Source organism: Podarcis filfolensis (genome assembly GCF_964270895.1).
Source record: "Podarcis filfolensis genome assembly, chromosome: 14".
Lineage (NCBI taxonomy): Eukaryota > Metazoa > Chordata > Lepidosauria > Squamata > Lacertidae > Podarcis > Podarcis filfolensis.
In genome coordinates, this window is record NC_139616.1 from 751,348 (window position 1) to 770,512 (window position 19,165).

A 19,165-nucleotide genomic window follows, 5' to 3' on the forward strand; every position below is an offset into this window, starting at 1 on the left:
TTCCCACACATCCATTTGGATATTATAGCCAAAATCCTGGGCCAATCGAACCATAACTGATTTTACCTTCTCCTTCTTGACTTTCCAATCAAGGAGGAGTTTATACATCTTGGATAATAGTTTTTATTTCAACTGGATTAAATCTTTCTCTTATCTTGATAACTCTGCTGCAAAACCCCTTTGTTTGTCTTTTCTAAATATTTCATTACGTTGAGAATATTGGAGCCAATCAGTTAGTTGTGTTCGGATCTCCTCAAATTTCTTTAGGCTTTATTTATTAATTTTTTCTTCCAGCAAGGTTTTATAAGTTGCCCAGTTCTTTTTCATATTTTTTTTCCTAACTGCAAAAGCTTCTATAGGGGAAAGCTACCAAGGGGTTTTCAGTTCGAGTAAATCTTTATATTTAGTCCATACTTTGTAAAGGGGTTTTCTTATCATATGATTCAAGAAACCCTTGTGGACTTTTACCTTGTCATAAGCCAAGTATGTGTGCCAACCATAATGGCTGTCAAACCCCTCTATGTCCAACAAGTCTGTGTTTTGCAGTACTACCCATTCACGGATCCAAGATAGGCATGCTGCATTGTGATACAATTTGTGATCTCTCCTTAACATCAATTAATAGTTCATGCTTAATCCTAGGTCTTTTCCCTTGCCATGTGAATTTTGAAATGTCTCTTTGCCAGTCCTTAAAGCAGCGCATTCCCCCTAACACCGGAATAGTCTGGAAGGAAAAAAATCATTTTCGGAAGGACATTCATCTTAATTGTGGAGATTCTTCCCCAAAAAGAAAGATGTAGTCCACCCCAAATTTCCAAATTTCTTTTTAGCTCAGTCCAAGTTTTTACAGAATTATCCTGATATAGGTTGATATTCTTTGCCATTAGCCAAATCCCTAAGTACTTGACTTTCTTCTTCACCTGTAATCCAGTAATTTTTTGAAATTCGTTCTTTTCCTCTGGCCCTATATTTTTAACTAACTTTTTTTTTTTACAGTTAATTTTAAAACCGGCCACCTATCCAAATTCTTTTATCACCTCAATCACTTTTGGTAAACTTTCTTTGGGGTTTTCCATAGTAATGATAAGGTCATCGGCGTAAGCTCTCAATTTATAAGATTTTTTCCCTAATACTATACCTCTTATAACTTAATCATTCCTTATTTTCCTATTCAGAATTTCCAACACCAAGATAAATAGTAATAGGGACAGGGGACACCCTTGTCTGGTTGAGGGGTCATCTGCACTCAGGGCTCCTCCACACTTCCCTTTGTCCCATTCCTTTTCCACAGTTTAGTGTGGAATTAGAACAAACCACAATTGGGGTATCTGCAGATTGCCAGAAATTTATTTGCCAATAACAACGAAAGGCTAGACTTGAAAGTTTCTCTTTAAAGAATGTGTCCCAAATTGTTCCTGACCTAATTAGGAATTCAAATTATGGAAATGGGGAAAGGAAGGTGTACTGTTTCAAGACTCCTGCCTATCCTCTTGCAGGTTCTAAACCATGGTCTGGAATTGTCTCATGGTCTATTAAACAGTAATTCCCCCCCCCCAAAAGCAGCAACCCCCCTAGAGATATGTGGTGCCATTAATCAGCAACTTATTTCTGATTTGGTTGCAAGAAAAGTGAGCATCTCTTGGAAGAATAAGCAGTGCTATTAGTACATTTTCCTAGCGGGGACTTCTTGAGGATGCATTGCTAGCGTTGCTCTAGTTCAACAATCAGACCTTCTGCAGAGATGATCAGTATAACATGCAACCTGGTCTTGGGCTAAGCTGAAATTGCTTTGAGAGGAAGACTCAGCAGCTCAATCCCCAGCCTATTTTGTTTGCAATAAAAGAGGGCTTTAGAGCAGCATGTCTGCCTGAGTCTGTCTGCACTGTGGAATGGAAACAGTTCCTTACAGCCTCTTCTGTGTGTTGTTCTGTTTGTGTCTGTGTGCTTGTTTACAGGTTGCACGGCCGCTACCACGAACTGGCACCAAACATGGTACCTATGGACTATACGAAGAATCCAGATGTTAAACTACCTATGCAGCTTATAGTGAACATGCCAGAGCTAAAGGTATTACTTTTCATGTCTCCATTCTGCCATTCTTCTGCAGCCCAACCCCATAAAATCTTTGACGGGGGGGACTGACTTTGGCTATAAGGCTGCGTACACACCATACATTTAAAGCAGATTTGAAACAGATTCTTTCTCTCAAAAAATTCCAGGCACTGCAGTTTTCACCTTCACAGAATTACAACCCCCAGCAAACCTTAACAAACTGGTGCCCAACTTTTTGAGGGGGGAAATGTGCTGTGCCTCCTCCTCACCGCACTATCTCCATTCCTCCATTCTTCCTGGGAGTCACCAATGGGGAGAGGGCTGTTGTCCTCAGGTCCTGTTTGTAGGCTTCTCAGGGCCACCTGCTGACAACTGTGAAAACTGCATGAGAGACTAGACAGGCCTTTGACCTGACTCAAGAGCCAGGCACTTCTTGTGAGCTTCGTTTCTTTGCTTAGGTCGGTTCCTCACTTCCATGTAAATTCAGCTTCTTTCTTTTTAAAAATGTTTTCATATTTGGCTATATGGGTATACCACCTGCCTCCCTTCTTCCATAGATTCCCAGGGCAATCCCCGACTTCATCCAGAGTCTATTCTCGAGCCATTGCAGTTTGGTTGCTTTGACCTGCTCACAACCTTGAGGATTACTTTACATCATATCCATGGCCTTGTAACTTCATATATGCACAGGGTGATCGACCACTCAAGACATTATATACAGGAGTCTAAATTCTTGGGTTGAGTCAACAGATGAGTTAATTTTAACGCTTCACATTTTGAAGGAAGCTTTGGGATGATCAGTTGCCATATGATATATTTCTATGCTCAGTATGGAACAAAGGAAGATGGAGGGGAGAAAAAGGTACCAATTCATCAGATTGCAAAATGGGAGATCACAACATACAATATGGAGCCTAGACACTGAGGTCCACCTCCAAGGATCTTCTGGCGGTTCCCTCACTGCAAGAAGTGAGGTTGCAGGGAAGCAGGCAGAGGGCCTTCTTGGTAGTGGCGCCCACCCTGTGGAACAGCCTCCTGTGGAAGGGCAACCCAGTCAGATGGATGGGCTACAAATTACTATTATTATTATTATTAGTAGTATTATTTTTGTTATGCAAGGTGGTGGTCACCTGCTTAAGCCAGCATGTCATGGAGGTGCTGCTTGTATGAACCTGTGCCTTCACATGGAAGGTGGACTCAGGGTTTCCATGGTTTATTGCAGGCTGAAGAAGAGTGGCCTAACTCCTGGCATGATGAATGGCATGGTGCCTGCCACGTGTCCATCCCCATTTGGAAGACAGTGTTTACTTGTATTTCTCAGTATGTCTAGATGAGTCTTCCTGGCTCAGGAACTCAGCCAGTGGCTGGTTGCAGCCAGTTGAGGGTTTTCAGCAGGAGTTCAAGTTCAGGGTCGCACCTTGAAGTGGAGCTCAGGTTGGCAACTCACACAAGCAGACATGAGTGTTGCTTCCCCCATCCCACTCCATCAGCTCCTCAGAATCCATGGCATCACCCTCTGAAGGGGAGGAATTTGGCCCAGGAGAGCAGGATGCAGGTGTTCCTGACTGTATGATCCAGACCTCTTGAGTAGCCACTGCATGCATTGGAGCACCCCAATATTCTCCAACTCTTTCAACTTTTTTGGGGGGGGATTCCCCCAAATGAATGAAATTGTGGGCATTTTTTCTCTGAACTTCAATTAAAATTAGGTAGGGTCACCTGCGGGCCAGATAACATTCGTTGGCAGACCGCATGGGGGGCCCTGGTATAAGAGTGCAGCCCTGCGGTACGATTTAGGTTCATTACCTGCTTCTGAGTGTCCTTAATTCATCACTTTTCAAACTGCCATCACCGTAACTGGATCCTGTGGCAATATACTCAGTTGTAAGAGAAACCAGTTGGTGGTAATGCAGGGGCGTGGAAAGGAGAGAGAGGCTGCTGAAGTCCTGGTTTGCCCAGGATGTTATGTCTGGGTGCAGATAATAACTCTTCAGACGGCGGCTGCTCACGTTCCAACCTGGGCATGGGGGGAGACGGCAAATGGCTCTGCTCTGCTTTTTGCAATGGAAAGGCATGTCTTACTGTTTCGTCCCAGCCTGGCCCATCCTCCCGGTGGACTGGCAGGGAACTTGTGTACAGGGACTGCAAGAAAAGAAATGTGCCTTGTGTGGCCACATTGGCATCACTTTAGAGGAAGCAGTATGGAACATTCTTGGCATGTGCAAGGCATCTCCAGGTAGGGGCAGGGAAATATCCTTCCTAAAACCCAAAAGAGCTGCTCCCGGTCAGTGTAAACAGTGTTGAAGGAGATGGACCAATGGCCTGACTTTGTATAAGGGAGCTTCCTGTGTTGCTGGAACTGGCGGACTGAGTAGATGAGACCAAGAGTGGGTCCAACGGTCAAGAAGGCGGTTTCTGCCCGTGCTGTGGAGGGAAGTGAGGGGCAGATGGGGCTCATCCGCCTGGGAAGGGAGCCCATCTAGGAGAAGGAGAGAGAGAGCACAGACTTTGCAGGCCAAAGGTCTCCAGTTGAATTCCTAACTTCTCCAGGTAGGACTAGGAGATTTCTTCCTGAAACCTTGGAAAACGGTGGCCATCAGCGCAGACGGGACTGAGAGTGATGTGCAAACTATCTGAGTCAGCAGAAGGCAGCTTCCCATGATACACTGCTTTTCCAACTTGGGCTGGGATGTAAGCTTTGGCGAGACAGGCTTCACAAAATCCCGGCTCCCCGCTGCCCTCCCTGCCTGCTTTCTCTAGCCCTCTGAACAAACTCCTTCCCAGCCCCTCTACTTGCCAAAACACTGTTTCCCTTCCTGACGTCCTGGGTGGTAGTAAGAGTAGGGATGGGGTTGCCTGGGGAGAATGAAGTCTGTCCCTACCCTGCTGTGCTGAAAAGTACATCTCCCATGAACCACTGGGCTTTCACCCGGGGCACCTGTGCCACTAGCAGGCTGCTCCTGGTCCTACCACTTGGGAAGTCTTGAAGGGGAAGCCCTGGGACATGGGTAGTAACCTCAAGCCCCCAGCCTGGAAAAGCTTATCCATTCTTGTAGCTCTACTTTCACGCTTCTTTTCCACCGGTTAACTTAGAGGCTCCAGCCATCTGACATTTGCAGCTTTACCTGTGCAACTAGTCAGTCAGTCAGTCAGTCAGTTTTATTGCACATAGCCAAAGGATACTGCAATGTACACAGAATCATTCAACAGTTAAAAGGAAATATGCTGAATTAATACAAAAACTTAAAACATTAATATTATCAAAACATTACCTACTCTAAACAGAGCTATAGAAGTACCTTAATATACAGGTTAAGACTTTGAACAAATTTATAGGCTAAAATCACCACATGTCCACTAATATATTAAAAATAATGTTAATTAATACAGTATGCAATTATATTCGGAGTTTGGTGATAAAGATAGAATATATCTTGATGTAAAGGGACCCCTGACCATTAGGTCCAGTCGTGGCTGACTCTGGGGTTGCGGCGCTTATCTCGCTTTACTGGCCGAGGGAGCCGGCGTACAGCTTCCGGGTCATGTGGCCAGCATGACTAAGCCGCTTCTAGCGAACCAGAGCAGTGCACGGAAACGCCGTGTACCTTCCCGCCGGAGTTGTACCTATTTATCTACTTGCACTTTGACGTGCTTTTGAACTGCTAGGTTGGCAGGAGCTGGGGCTGAGAAAACGGGAGCTCACCCCATCGCGGGGATTCGAACCGCTGACCTTCTGATCGGCAAGTCCTAGGCTCTGTGGTTTAACCCACAGCATGACCCGCGTCCCTTTAGCTTGTAGGGTCAAATAAATTGTAGGTAGGGTCAAATAAATTCATCTCCTTTACAGTTGGTGGCTATCTTGACTATATAATTTGCTCTAATTTTCCTAGTGACGATTGCAAAGAGTGCTACAGGCCAGGTCACATACTTATCTATGTATGCGAGCAGATATAAAATCATGTCAGAGGGGTTCTGGCCAGGGGAGCTTGTCATTATAGGTGCTAAAAATCATTCTCTTGCTTCATTATATAAGGGGCAGCGCAAGATATAATGCATAAGGTTCTCTACTTCAGGACATCTCCTAATGCAAACACGTTTGTTTGTTGGTATGCCTCTGTGTCTCCCATCTTTATAAGCAGAGTTTATTGTATTTAACCGTAACTCTGTAAAAGCTTTCCGAAGTTGTACAAAAGTCAGTTCATTGAAATAAGGTGTTTGTTCATGGGCCTCTCTAAGTTTAAAATATAATGGGGTGCATGTGGATGTGTACATAGAGTTTAGGTTGTTTTTAATTGCCACTGCCCTTATGGTTCATTTAAAAATGTTTTTCTGGGAATATAAGGGAAGTTATTTGATCTCAGTCACTGAGAGGTCATATTTGCACATCAGTTGGGCAGCGTGATGTACCCAGTTTTTAAGGGGTAATCCATTTGAGAGCTCAATCGGGCATTTTTTTGGTAGCCTAGCGTTGTCCATCTGTTGAATTCTAAACCAGTAGCAGAGGATTCTTTTATTTATTTGGCTCTCTATGCTCAACATGCGAGTCTCCAACTTGACCATGGCAGATTGCATGTCTCTGGGTAAACCTAAAAGGACTCTTAAAAATAATTCTGTGGGGGTTCCAAACCAGAGACCTTTGAGGTACCCCAAACCTCTGCACCATATAAAATCTGGGCCATTGATTTGGCTTTATACACAGATAGAGTTGGGTTAAGCAGATTTCCACCTTTACAAACAGCGAATTTCAAAATAGCTTTTGCTGATTTAAAGGCTTGCAAATTTAATATTGGAGAGCTGTATATTCCAAGATGCTGCTTCTGAATAAACAAATCCCGGATATTTAAACGTATTTACTTGGTTTATGATGTGTTCATCCAGGTACCAAACATGCTTTTTGGGACGCTTCCCAAATACAATGACCTGTGTCTTATCGCATTTTATAGATAAAGCATTCCTCATGCAATATGAACTTAATTTCGCAAGCAGCCGTCTCAGGCCTACCTGGGTTCTAGATACAAGTACTAGGTCATCAGCATGTATTAAGACTGAGAATTTTTGGTCAAGAATTGTGACAGGGGCAAACCGTAGGCCCTCCAGTTCTTTAACCATGTCATTAATATAAAAATAAACAAGAAAGGCACCAAAATGCATCCCTGTTTGACTCCAGTAATGGTCTTAATTCTAGTAGTAAGATGGCCGGCCAGATCCACCTTTACTTGTATTGATGTGTCAGTATATAATGTTTTGATGAGAAATAATAGATGACGGTCTATATTTGTCTTTTCTAATTTCTGCCACAATGCATGTCTAGGAACCGTATCGAAAGCTGACTTTAGATCGATAAAAGCAACATATAGTTTTTGCTTCAAATTATGGATGTATTTACATAGCAGAAAGCACTGGTCCTATGTGGATTTCCCTCTTTGGAAACCTGCCTGGGCTTCAGATATCACCTTATTTGTATCTGCCCATTCTTCCAGTCTCCCAAGAAGGAGCCTGGCATATAGTTTAGAGGCTATATCTAACAAACTAATGGGTCTATAATTGGCAGGATTTTTCTTATCACCACCAGCCAGTGTGGTGTAGTGGTTAAGAGCGGTAGTCTCGTAATCTGGGGAACCGGGTTCGCGTCTCCGCTCCTCCACATGCAGCTGCTGGGTGACCTTGGGCTCATCACACTTCTCTGAAGTCTCTCACCCCACTCACCTCACAGAGTGTTTGTTGTGGGGGAGGAAGGGAAAGGAGAATGTTAGCCGCTTTGAGACTCCTTAAAGGGAGTGAAAGGCGGGATATCAAATCCAAACTCTTCTCCTCCTCCTTATATATTGGGGCAATTATACTCAGCTTCCACCCTTCTGGTATGCGACCTGAGCTGTTAATGTATGAAAACAGTTTTGCAAAAATGGGTGACCAGAAATCCGGTCTTATCTTATATATCTCCATTGGGACCATGTCTTCTCCTGGAGCTTTATTGGCTAGTTGGCTTACGATTAGCCTCTTAATCTGATTGGGTGTGATGTCTGGCCATTCTGGCAGTTCTAATAACTGAGTATAGTAAACTTGTGAGGATGAGTCAGAGCGGGGGCTGTATATTCCTGTAAAATACGTCACCCAATCCTTTCCTTGAACAGATACTTCTAACGAGTAGCCCAGCCCATTTGTACCTTGGGCAACGAGATGCCAAAATTTTCGTGAGTTCTTTTGAAGTGCTGCATCTCCCAATCTTTCCACTGTTGCTCATAATATATTTGTTTCTTGTTTTTAAGTAATAATTTATAATTGTATCATAATTGGGCTACCTCAGCTTGTAGAGCAAGATTGTGCTTGTCATGTTTTAACTTCAATTTTCTAAGATAGGCATTTTTTGCTATTCTGACATTCCTTATCAAACCAAGTCTGTCTTTGAAACTTTTTATTTTTTACTCACTAGCTGTGGACATCAGTGGGCGCATTTGGTTGATTATGTTCTAATAGAGTCTGATTATGTTTCCTGTTTCTAACAACATTTTCCCATTTAATAAAGCAAATTCATGAAATCCAGGATCTGAATCATTTTTTCTTGGACCTGTGCATTCCATTTTAACCTCCTCTTTCCAAGTATCAGATATTCCGTTTCATCCAATAATTTAGGAAAGGCAGGAGAAACGAATGATGTCAGAGATAACTCAAGTGGAAAGTGGTCACTTTCAGCTCTGGGAATTATCCTAAAGGTGTCTTAGTCAATTGGCACATTATTGGATGTTAGGATATAATCTATGGTGCTAGTAAAGCCTCTGGGGGAGATAAAAGTAAAATAACCCTCGATTTACAGTCAAAGGGGGAGGCGAGCCACTGTTCTGTTATCATGTTTGGATTGTACGTCTGATTTGGCAAAAATTCCCCTGGAAAGGCTGATTTATGGAGCAACTGGTCTGGGAAAATTAATGAGCAGACGCTTAGACTTTATTTCATCGGAACTGTCAAAATGGCGCCTGCCGCTCAAATAGGACTTTTGGATCAGCGTGAAAGTCCACACAGAAACATAATAATGCTTGCTTCAACTCGCCTGTGGAAACAACTCAGAGGTTATTAAGAAGAAAAACGATAACAACAAGAAGATTGGAAGATGGGACTTGTGAACATTAAAGCAGCAGAAATATGAGATGATTGGATCCTTACTGAACTCGAAGCATGGGTACCCCCAACAAAAAATTTTAAAATTCGGCAAAATATTTGGATTTTATGATATGTATTGGTATAATTCGGATTAACTAATGTGATATGATTGGATTGTTAAATGGAAAACTTAATAAAAATTATTTTTTTAAAAAAAGTAGAATAACCCTCTTGATCCCCTTGAACATGCCCATTGCATAACAAAAGGTTATGCTTAATTATAAGTTCACAAAGATATTTCCCAGTGTGGTTAGAGGTGGTGTCCATTGCTGCCCTCTGACAGATTTCGGGTTTGTCCTCCAAGTTTATTCCAGATAATATTGTATTTTGTGGGGAAACAAGGCCAATCTGGGCACTGAAGTCACCTCCCAAGACAAGCCGAGGGTTGGGAGACAAGAGAGTCTATACTTTCGAGTAGTTGGGAGCAACTAGTCATTCCTCAGGAGTTGAAAAGCACCAATGATTTGCAGGAGCTTGAGAAAAACTCAGCGTTGAAATGGACTTTTCACCAGTGATCTCTTGTGGGGATTCAGAGTTCTTACTAACACCCCAGAGGACAGGATCACACTTCAAAATGACCTTGACAGATTAGAGAACTGGGCAAAAACAAACAAGATGAATTTTAACAGAGAGAAATGTAAAGTATGCACTTGGGCAAAAAAAATGTGAGGCACAAATACAAGATGGGTGACACCTGGCTTGAGAGCAGTACATGTGAAAAGGATCTAGGAGTCTTGGTTGACCACAAACTTGACATGAGCCAACAGTGTGACGCGGCAGCTAAAAAAGCCAATGCAATTCTGGGCTGCATCAATAGGAGTATAGCATCTAGATCAAGGGAAGTAATAGTGCCACTGTATTCTGCTCTGGTTAGACCTCACCTGGAGTACTGTGTCCAGTTCTGGGCACCACAGTTCAAGAAGGACACTGACAAACTGGAACGTGTCCAGAGGAGGGCAACCAAAATGGTCAAAGGCCTGGAAACGATGCCTTATGAGGAACGGCTAAGGGAGCTGGGCATGTTTAGCCTGGAGAAGAGGAGGTTAAGGGGTGATATGATAGCCATGTTCAAATATATAAAAGGATGTCACATAGAGGAGGGAGAAAGGTTGTTTTCTGCTGCTCCAGAAAAGCGGACATGGAGCAATGGATCCAAACTACAAGAAAGAAGATTCCACCTAAACATTAAGAAGAACTTCCTGACAGTAAGAGCTGTTCGACAGTGGAATTTGCTGCCAAGGAGTGTGGTGGAGTCTCCTTCTTTGGAGGTCTTTAAGCAGAGGCTTGACAACCATATGTCAGGAGTGCTCTGATGGTGTTTCCTGCTTGGCAGGGGGTTGGACTCGATGGCCCTTGTGGTCTCTTCCAAATCTATGATTCTATGATTCTACTTATAATTGGGATTTTGTATTAGGTTGTACACAGTGTTTTTTTCCCTAGAAAAATAGGTCCCAGTACTCAGCATGAAGTTGTAACCGTAAGTGCCGCACTTTTTAACAACAAAAAAGAGGTGCTGGTACTGCGTACCCTTGAGTGCCCCCTGGGAAAAAAGCCCTGGTTGTACACTTGTTTTGGGTGATACAGAGAGACTTCTAAAGGAGTGTTTCAGCTAAAGTGCTGCCTTTTTGGGTTTCTTTTTAAAAGAGAAGCAAATCTGCAAGTTGCTCATGCATTCTGTCTTTCTGCAGGAGAACCCCTTCCGGGAGAGGATTGTCCACTCCTTTTCTGACGATGACGAGGGAAGCCTCAGCTTCAATGACTTTGTTGACATGTTCTCTGTACTCAGCGAAACGGCCCCTCGAGAGCTAAAAGCAATCTACGCCTTCAAGGTCTATGGTAAGGAGAGGAATTGGCATTGGGTTAGAACATCAACCAGAAGGGAAGGGAATTTTGTTTTGGTCCATTTCAGATTTATATTTAATAAAATTTATACATTGCTTAATTGTAAATAAAAATGTAATAAATAAATAAGTGATAAATTAGAAACAGATTAAAACACACAACAAAGTTCTACATATTAGCATAGGCTTGTCTACACAAAAAGATTTTAGCAGGCGCAGAAAGAGTTCAGTGAAAGCTGAGGTCAATAGATAGGGAGTTCCAAAGTATAGATTCTGCCACACTTAAGATACAGATTTTTTTACAATGCGGAATGAATATTATGCGACACCTCTGGCAGTTCTACAGATTGAAGCAGCTGAAGGGGCATATGTGAAGTAAGGCGATCTCATGGGTAAACTGCATGGCAGGGGTTGGACTAGATGACCCTCAAGGGTCCCTTCCAACTCTATGATTCCCTCAGCTTCCTGGGGGTGCTGTGCAGTTGGAAATGGTGCATTCACTCTTGCCTTATGGAACAACTGCAATTTTTTTTTTTAAAAAAAAACCTTGGGCTTCTGAGAAGCAACATTCTCAGAAGCATATAATTGATTTAGTATAACAGCTGCTTTTAAATTTCACCAAAGCGTTTTTTGGGTGAGGTGGGGGCCCGATATTTTTAAAAAAACGCTTTCTGATTTATTTTCTTTATTTCAGAATGACCTACCAGATGCCAGAGCTTTTGCAAATAAATCCATGCCGACTGTTTTACTGACAATTACCCAACATGCTAAATGTCATTCTGCAGCTCTATAATTAAATAGGGCTGATGCTAATCCTGCTTCTTGGGCCAAAGACAATAAAACAAATCAATGCAATGGCCTTTTAATTGCCATTCTCTTATGCATTTGCAAGATTAATCGGCAAGCACCTGGTGTAGAGCAGCCAACACCTGCCAAATTCGCCCCCTTGGCCTGCTGTTTTGTAAAGTAACTGGGGAGGACTGTAATGGTCACTTAATGGTTACTTGGAAAAGTCACCCCTGTAGCTCTAAACTCTGTGGAAACCCCCCCGCCCCCCGTGCTGTAAAGCCTTCTGGGCCACAGACCTGAGCTTTCCCCTGGCCGTGAAACAGATGAGGAGCCGTGCAGGGGCAGGAAGCAGGTGAAGTCATGGTCTCTCCTCAGCTCTGAACTGTGGCCACAGCCACAACATACATTGAATGCACATGGCTTCCTCCAGGCATCCTGGGAACTGTAGCTGTGAGGGGGCAAACTATGGTTCCCAAGCCCATGTGCTTTGAATTTGATTTGAATTATGATCTGGATGTGACCCATGAATCGTGATGGCTAAGAGTGGGACCTTCATGCCCACTTCCCAATTCCAGTTGCTGGGGGACAAAGAGTCCCCATTGGTGGGATTTTCAGAGGTATCTTGTTGGCAGGATTCTGGATGAATGGTTCAGTCCAGCAGAGCTCTTCTGATATTCCTGACTGAGATAACGTTCACACATCCTTTAGTCACCTGCCATCCAGGGGTTCCCTTTGGGCTTACGGTGTCCTTGGAGAAGAGGCATATCAACCACCTGTTTTCTCCCATCTTTGCTTGCCCAGATTTTAACACAGACAACTTCATTTGTAAATCTGATCTGGAAAAAACCCTCAACAATTTGACAAAAGAAGAGCTGACAGAGGAAGAGGTGAGCCTGGTCTGCGAAAAAGTGATCGACGAAGCGGATATGGATGGTGATGGCAAGCTTGGATTTTCTGATTTTGAAAACATGATTTCCAAAGCACCTGATTTCCTCAGGTACATGTATAAGCATTTGCAATACTCCCAGAATTGATTGACTTCCCCTCACCCACCAGTTTCCATTCCCCCCTTTATTCTCTTTGCATATAACTATTTTTCTTCACTTAATTTCAAATTCATTTTCACATCCTAATTTTACCTTTAGTTCATAAATGCTACAACCACCCTGCTAATGTTTCAACATTTTTACAGTGTTCTTTAAAATACTCTATAGTTTCCCCCCATTCTTGATTAAATTTTCCTTCATCTTGGTGCCTGATCTTCACGGTTAATTTTGCCATTTCGGTATAGTTTATCATCTTAAGTCTTCCATTCTTCTTTCATTGGGACGTCCTCTTCTTTCCACTTCTGGGGAAGTAGCATTCTGGCAGCTGTGGTTGCCTACATAAATAGTCTCTTTTGCTTCTTTGGCACTTCATCTCCTAATATTTTTAAACATTTTTTTCATTTCATTGTATATCATTTCCCAGAAGCCTTTTACCTTTTTGCATGTCCACCACATATGAAAAAACGTACCTTCTTTTTCTTTACATTTCCAACATAAGTTAGATGAGTTTTTATACATCTTAGCAAGTTTTACAGGTGTTGAATACCATCTATACATCATTTTCATATAGTTTTCTTTTAGCGAACTACATGCCATGAATTTTAAATTTTCTTTCCACAGCTTTCCCCATGATTCAAATGGGAGCAGGCTTTCCTTTCAGGATGGGATGAGGGCATTGCTTCTGTAGCGTTGTTTGCAGATGTGTGGAGAGGAGGAGCAGAGCATAAAGGAAGGTGCAGTCAGGATCCTGAAGATACTGGGTTGTAGCCAATGTAGCGCCAAGTTAAAATCACTTAGCATTTGTACTTACTGTGTCGGTGAAATGCTTTGCACCAGTGGAATGTAGCTGAGCAAGAGAACACCTACCGTAAGCAAGTTGCTGGCAATTTTGTGGTGCCATAGATCATGAAAAGGGTTGTTCAATGGGTTTAACCTAATGCAACGGCTGTACTGAATTCCTCTTTGCACAACATTAACACTCACCCATCTGCTAGTGTTCTTGCACGAGTGGACACAGAATGGTGGCTACAGACCATTGGCTGCATTCTGCCCCACAACACTCTAGAGACAGGAAAAGGATAAAGCCACCGCTCAGATATCTCCAGATGGAACTTGCAAGTTCCTTTTGAAGATAGGGTTTTACTCCTGCGAGGAGAAGGTAAGAAATCCAAGAATTTAGCATCACTGCAATGGGGCAGCAGCACATGCACATGCCTGCGCACACCCACACCCACCCACTAGACAGGACTGCCCAAGAGGTAGTAGCAAAAGACTGGAGTTTGGGTTTGTTCTTATTTGGGATTTGCTTAATGGGGGAATTCAATTACAGGTATAACAAGATTCAGAGTTTCAGCACAGCCTTTTCCCAAACAGTTCCTACTGCTTAAGTGGTGTATTGGGTTGAAAAAATTTAATTAAATTAGGATTGATGAATCAAATGCTGTGGTTCAAATACCACCTTCTCTCCCTTTTTGGAACTGAAATAGTCAGCATTACCGGAACAGATACTTATTTTAGGAGTTACGTAACATACATTGAATATACACTAAAAACAGAAAGATATTCATATAAAATAAAAGTTAAATATTCTAACTGTATGATTAAACAGAACCACCAATCGGATTATGATACTTTTTTTTTAAAGAAGAAAGCTCCCTTGTATATTTGATTTGACTTGCTTTTAAGTGGTAACAACTAGGCTCATTACTAAACAAGAAAGTTGTAGCACATCTCCGTTGATCAATTTTAACTTATTTCACCCAAAGAACCACAAATTTTATTCATTTTTTTATTTATTGGGGGGCTGCAAGGCTTCTTTCTGGAATTCACTCAACTTTCCACTGAACTACAGTTCCAGGGGGCTTTGGGATTGAAATACAGGTCTACCAATCATAGGAAGGCACCTTATGTTGAATCAAACTATTGGTTGATCAGCCTTAGGATTATTGACTCTAATTTGAGCCTGTGAGGATTCCTCCACCCATCTAGCTGGGACTAATTGCCCTTTTCCAGAACTGTCTCATGCAGTGACCCTGATCACCAAACTTGCTCATTTGATTCTTCCCCTTTCGCTTGCTTTGCATCATTCATGTTTATTAAATTAAATTAAATGGCCGGCCTTTCTTTAAAACAATGAACTTCCTCGATGCAATGCCCAGAAGGCACTATGTAAATTAAACAAATAGTCATGGAAGGAGACGGGATGAGGATTGGGGTGGAGGAGAAAGCACTCTAACTTCATTGTGTTAAATTCATTGTTGCCTTCTCTCTGTCTTCCTGTCATTATCTATCTAGAGGTCCTAGGATGGGTTACAATAGTATAGTGTACAATTATAAGAAGATGAAACCATTGCATTACATGCAAGAATGTTGGTTTGACGACATAAGGATCCACACTCGCCACTGAACTTTGGAAACAGCAGATAATTCCTGTAAATGGCAGGGTGAAGAGTTCTAGATTGGCCTCCTCTGTGTGCAGAGACATTTGGGGTACATGGATTCAATCCTGCGAGCCTTCTGCACTTTAAAGAGGCGCTGTCCAAACACCTGCTGACCCCCCCCCAGCTGCTTGTGAAATGTAGGCCTTCTGGCACAGGGGCTCTGGGTCGCAATCTGGACAGATAGCTTGACTAGGCAGAGTTGATCAAATCATTCTAAACACACTTTTAAAGCACATGCTCTCTCCCAAAGAATCCTGGGAACTGTAGCTTGTTAAGGATGCTGGGAATTGTAACCCAGTGAGGGGTAAACTACACCTCCCAAGAATCTTTCTCTGTGGTGGGGGAGCCGTGTTAAATGTGCTTTAAATGTATTTTGTGGATATGTTGGTCTTTTGCATCCAAAATATTGGACTGGCCTTTATAATCCCTCCCCCCTAAGTGCACGCTATCTCTGAGAATGACAGCAATCCCAGAGGGTTTTAAATTACTCCATAAAAGAGGAAGAGTTGGCGCCAGAGGAACCCAGTATCTTTGAGTTACTGTCCTGCTGCTTCTGTATATTGTTACTTTCATTACTCCTTGTAATATTCGTCAGCTTCATCTCAGTACATCTGGGCTGCCTTTGTTTATACTGCACAGGGAACTTACCAGATCATGATTGCCTCTCTGTTCCAAGTTCTTACATGCATATTTTCGAAAGGATTTCACTCTTTGAAATCTTTTTTGTTTTTCTTTTGTTTTGCAAAAGCAGATATGCATAGAAGTGCTGGAGGGATCTGGTAAGTCATCTAGTTCACCCCCAACCCAGCTCAATGCAGGAAATCCAGATTTTGGCCATATCCACAGTGGACAACAGGTCACAGGAAATATAAAACAACAATGAAACAATTTGTTCGTCTAGCTCCGTATGACCTACCCAGACTGGCAGCAGTTCTCCAAGGTTTCAGATGGGAGACGTTTAAAGTCCGGGGATTGAACCTGAGACCTTCTGCATGCAAAGCAGATGCTGCACCCCTGGAGCTGCAGCCCTTCCCTCTAAGCGCGGAAGAGGAAAACTAAAAAAACTCCAATGACAACCCATCCCTCTGCTCTAATAGCTGGCCAGGACAGAGGAAATTGTCTGTGCTGGACAGAGTCCAGAAGTAGGAATAAGTTGTAAATGACTGAGGCAGTGGCTGGTTCAGAAAATTTGATCCCTGTAGGTTTATTTCACTTTTAAAAAATGTTATCATTTTGAGGCTGCTTGTATTTTAATGGACCCATTAGCACTCAGAGCTGGCCATGGCTTAAGTGTTCTGTTCTACAAGACTGGTTACATTTCCCACAGGAAATTGTTTTATAAATCATTGTGGAAGCTAAAACTCTTTTTTATTTTTTAAAAAACAGATCTGTATGGATTGGTACAGGTGGTGCAGCAATAGCTTCAACAGAGACCGACAGTGCCTTGCCCAGGGTTATCTGAGCCCCTGATAGCAACCTGGCTTGATTACTGCATTGCATGGCTATGTGGTTGCCCTTGGAAGCTATTTTTGCTACTGCAGAAAGTGGCACAGCCAAGTTACTGACTGACACCAGCTCCTCTGATAACGCCAAGGTTGCAGGTTCAATTCCCACCTGGTACAGCTGGGGTTGGGCTAGATGATCCTCGGGGTCCCTTCCAGCTCTAGAATTCTAGAATTCTGTGAACCACCCTCAGACCTCCAGGTATAGGGCGGTATATAAATTCAAACAACAACAGAATTCTATGGTTCTATGATCTTTACCGGTCTCCAGTTTGCTTTCATGTACAGTGGTACCTCGGGTTACATACGCTTCAGGCTACATACACTTCAGGTTACAGACTCCGCTAACCCAGAAGTAGTGCTTCAGGTTAAGAACTTTGCTTCAGGATGAGAACAGAAATTATGCTCTGGTGGCGCGGCGGCAGCAGCAGGCCCCATTAGCTAAAGTGGTGCTTCAGGTTAAGAACAGTTTCAGGTTAAGTACGGACCTCCGGAACGAATTAAGTTCTTAACCCAAGGTACCACTGTACAATTCAAGGCGCTGTTTGCCCAGGGGTGTTGCAAGTATTTGAAGGGGGGGCTCCAAGATGTGAGCCCACTGTTCAGATATTTGTGACAAAATATTTAATCCACTACACACACACCTGAGTTTTGTCTGTACTTCATTTATTTACTGCATTTATATCTCACCTTTGTCAGCTCTTCCAAAGCGATGCTTCTGCTCTGCTGTTACCTTGAATCTTGTTTATGTCTCTGCAGCACCTTCCATATACGAATCTGAAAATGTTGGGCTGAGCTGCTGGGAATAATTTGACGCCTGTCCTGCCTCTCTGAATCTCAAGCACTGCATGTGTTTGCAGGGGGAGGGGGCGTACATGTCAGCCTCCTCCTCTGAATTCTGTAACAGAGGAGTGAACAAATCTCAGAGTTTCACAGTAACGAAGAGAAGAAGCTGTTTCTCTGGAATGAACCCGTGGATATATTTGGCTCTCCCCACCTTCACCATTGGCCAGTGATGTGGCAGGCAGATGAAAAGTTGTGGGGTGGCCACATTGTTTTAACCAGACCAGATGCTGCTCCGTGTGTATCCCTGCAATTTTTATATTTGTAAAGATTTGATATTGTTGTCCCTCCAAGCAAAAAGGAAAGAGCGATCTAGCAGAGACTCCCAGAAGGTAATGGATAAACATAAAAACCGGCCTTACAGGAGATGTCTCCACCGTTGCGTAGCACCGTCTGTCCGGAGCTGTCACCTGACACAGATGGATGTGGCTGCATCCGTGATTATGGAAGATGGGTGTCCGTGCCCAGGGAGCCACTGCGCTGGCTTTAGGTGCTTAAGCAACCAGTATTGTATGGATGCTCACATCCTGAAGAAACTTGAAACATTTATCTTTTTTTTTTTAAAAAAAGTCATGTATTAGCAAACAATTCTTCTTCAAATGGACTCTTTTTGAATCATCTTGCTGGCATCCAATGAGGGTCTTATTTAGTTTCATATTCAATTCAATATAATTCTGACATATTGGAAAACAACAACAACCACACACACAAGATGAAGCCAAGAATATACTCATGAAAAAGTAAAGAGGAAGTACATCACCAAGAATAAGGACATCTCCTGCTTTTTAAAGAAAGCCAGCTATGCAATCTTCCTCCTCAAATGCATGGCAGCAACCCCTGACTCTTGGCTCTCATACCCTCTCTACAAAACCAGCTTCCTTCCTTTTCTTTTCATGCCCAGTCTTGGCTGAAAACTGGGGCAGGATGACAATCACACATGTACAATAACTGTTCTCTAACAGTCTTATAGAAGGGCTCTGATACATATTTGTGGCTTCTGTATCCAAGTTGTCCATGATTAAACTACTCCTGATTTTATTCTTCTTGGTGGTTTTTTGGCCTGGTATAACGAGAATGATTTCTGAAATTAGTTCTGGAATAGGAGCTTTAATATTCATTCATTGCATTTATATCCCACATTTTTTATCCAAGTTGCTCAAGGTAGCGTAGATGGTTCTTTCCCCCCTCATTTATTCCCCACAACAACCCTGTGAGGTAGGTTAGGCAGAGAGGTAGTGACTGGCCCAAGGTTACCCAATGAGTTTTGTGGCTGAGTGGAGATTTGAACCCTGGTCTCTCTCTGGTCTTAGTCCAACACTTTAACCACTGCACCACACTGCCATGTGTGTTAAGCAGCATTTTATTAGGTTCCTTTGCATTGTTCCCACCCTTTGTGTTACTGATGCATGTCTTGCTAAAACACTGCACAAAAAAGCACTCCACCATGGCTCTGCTCTGCCTCTACCGTCAAAGGCATATGCATCTGAATACCAGCT

The 19,165-nt window shown here is 42.8% G+C and overlaps 1 protein-coding gene across 5 annotated transcripts in view; it reads left to right on the plus strand.

Annotated features, from left to right (window-relative positions):
* The window catches only part of CIB2 (calcium and integrin binding family member 2), a 53,263-nt gene extending 34,556 nt beyond the window's left edge, over positions 1–18,707 (plus strand). For 2 of the 5 annotated variants that reach the window (XM_083587093.1, XM_083587095.1), the window contains 4 exons: positions 1,956–2,067; positions 10,896–11,043; positions 12,639–12,834; positions 17,586–18,707. In XM_083587093.1, coding sequence (XP_083443219.1) covers positions 1,956–2,067; positions 10,896–11,043; positions 12,639–12,834; positions 17,586–17,607 — 478 coding nt within the window. In that variant the 3' untranslated portion in view covers positions 17,608–18,707. Of the gene's footprint in view, positions 1–1,955; positions 2,068–10,895; positions 11,044–12,638; positions 13,383–17,585 lie in introns of those variants that run through there. The other 3 variants (XM_083587092.1, XM_083587094.1, XM_083587096.1) reach the window with 3 other exon arrangements.
* The last annotated feature ends 458 nt before the right edge of the window (positions 18,708–19,165 follow it).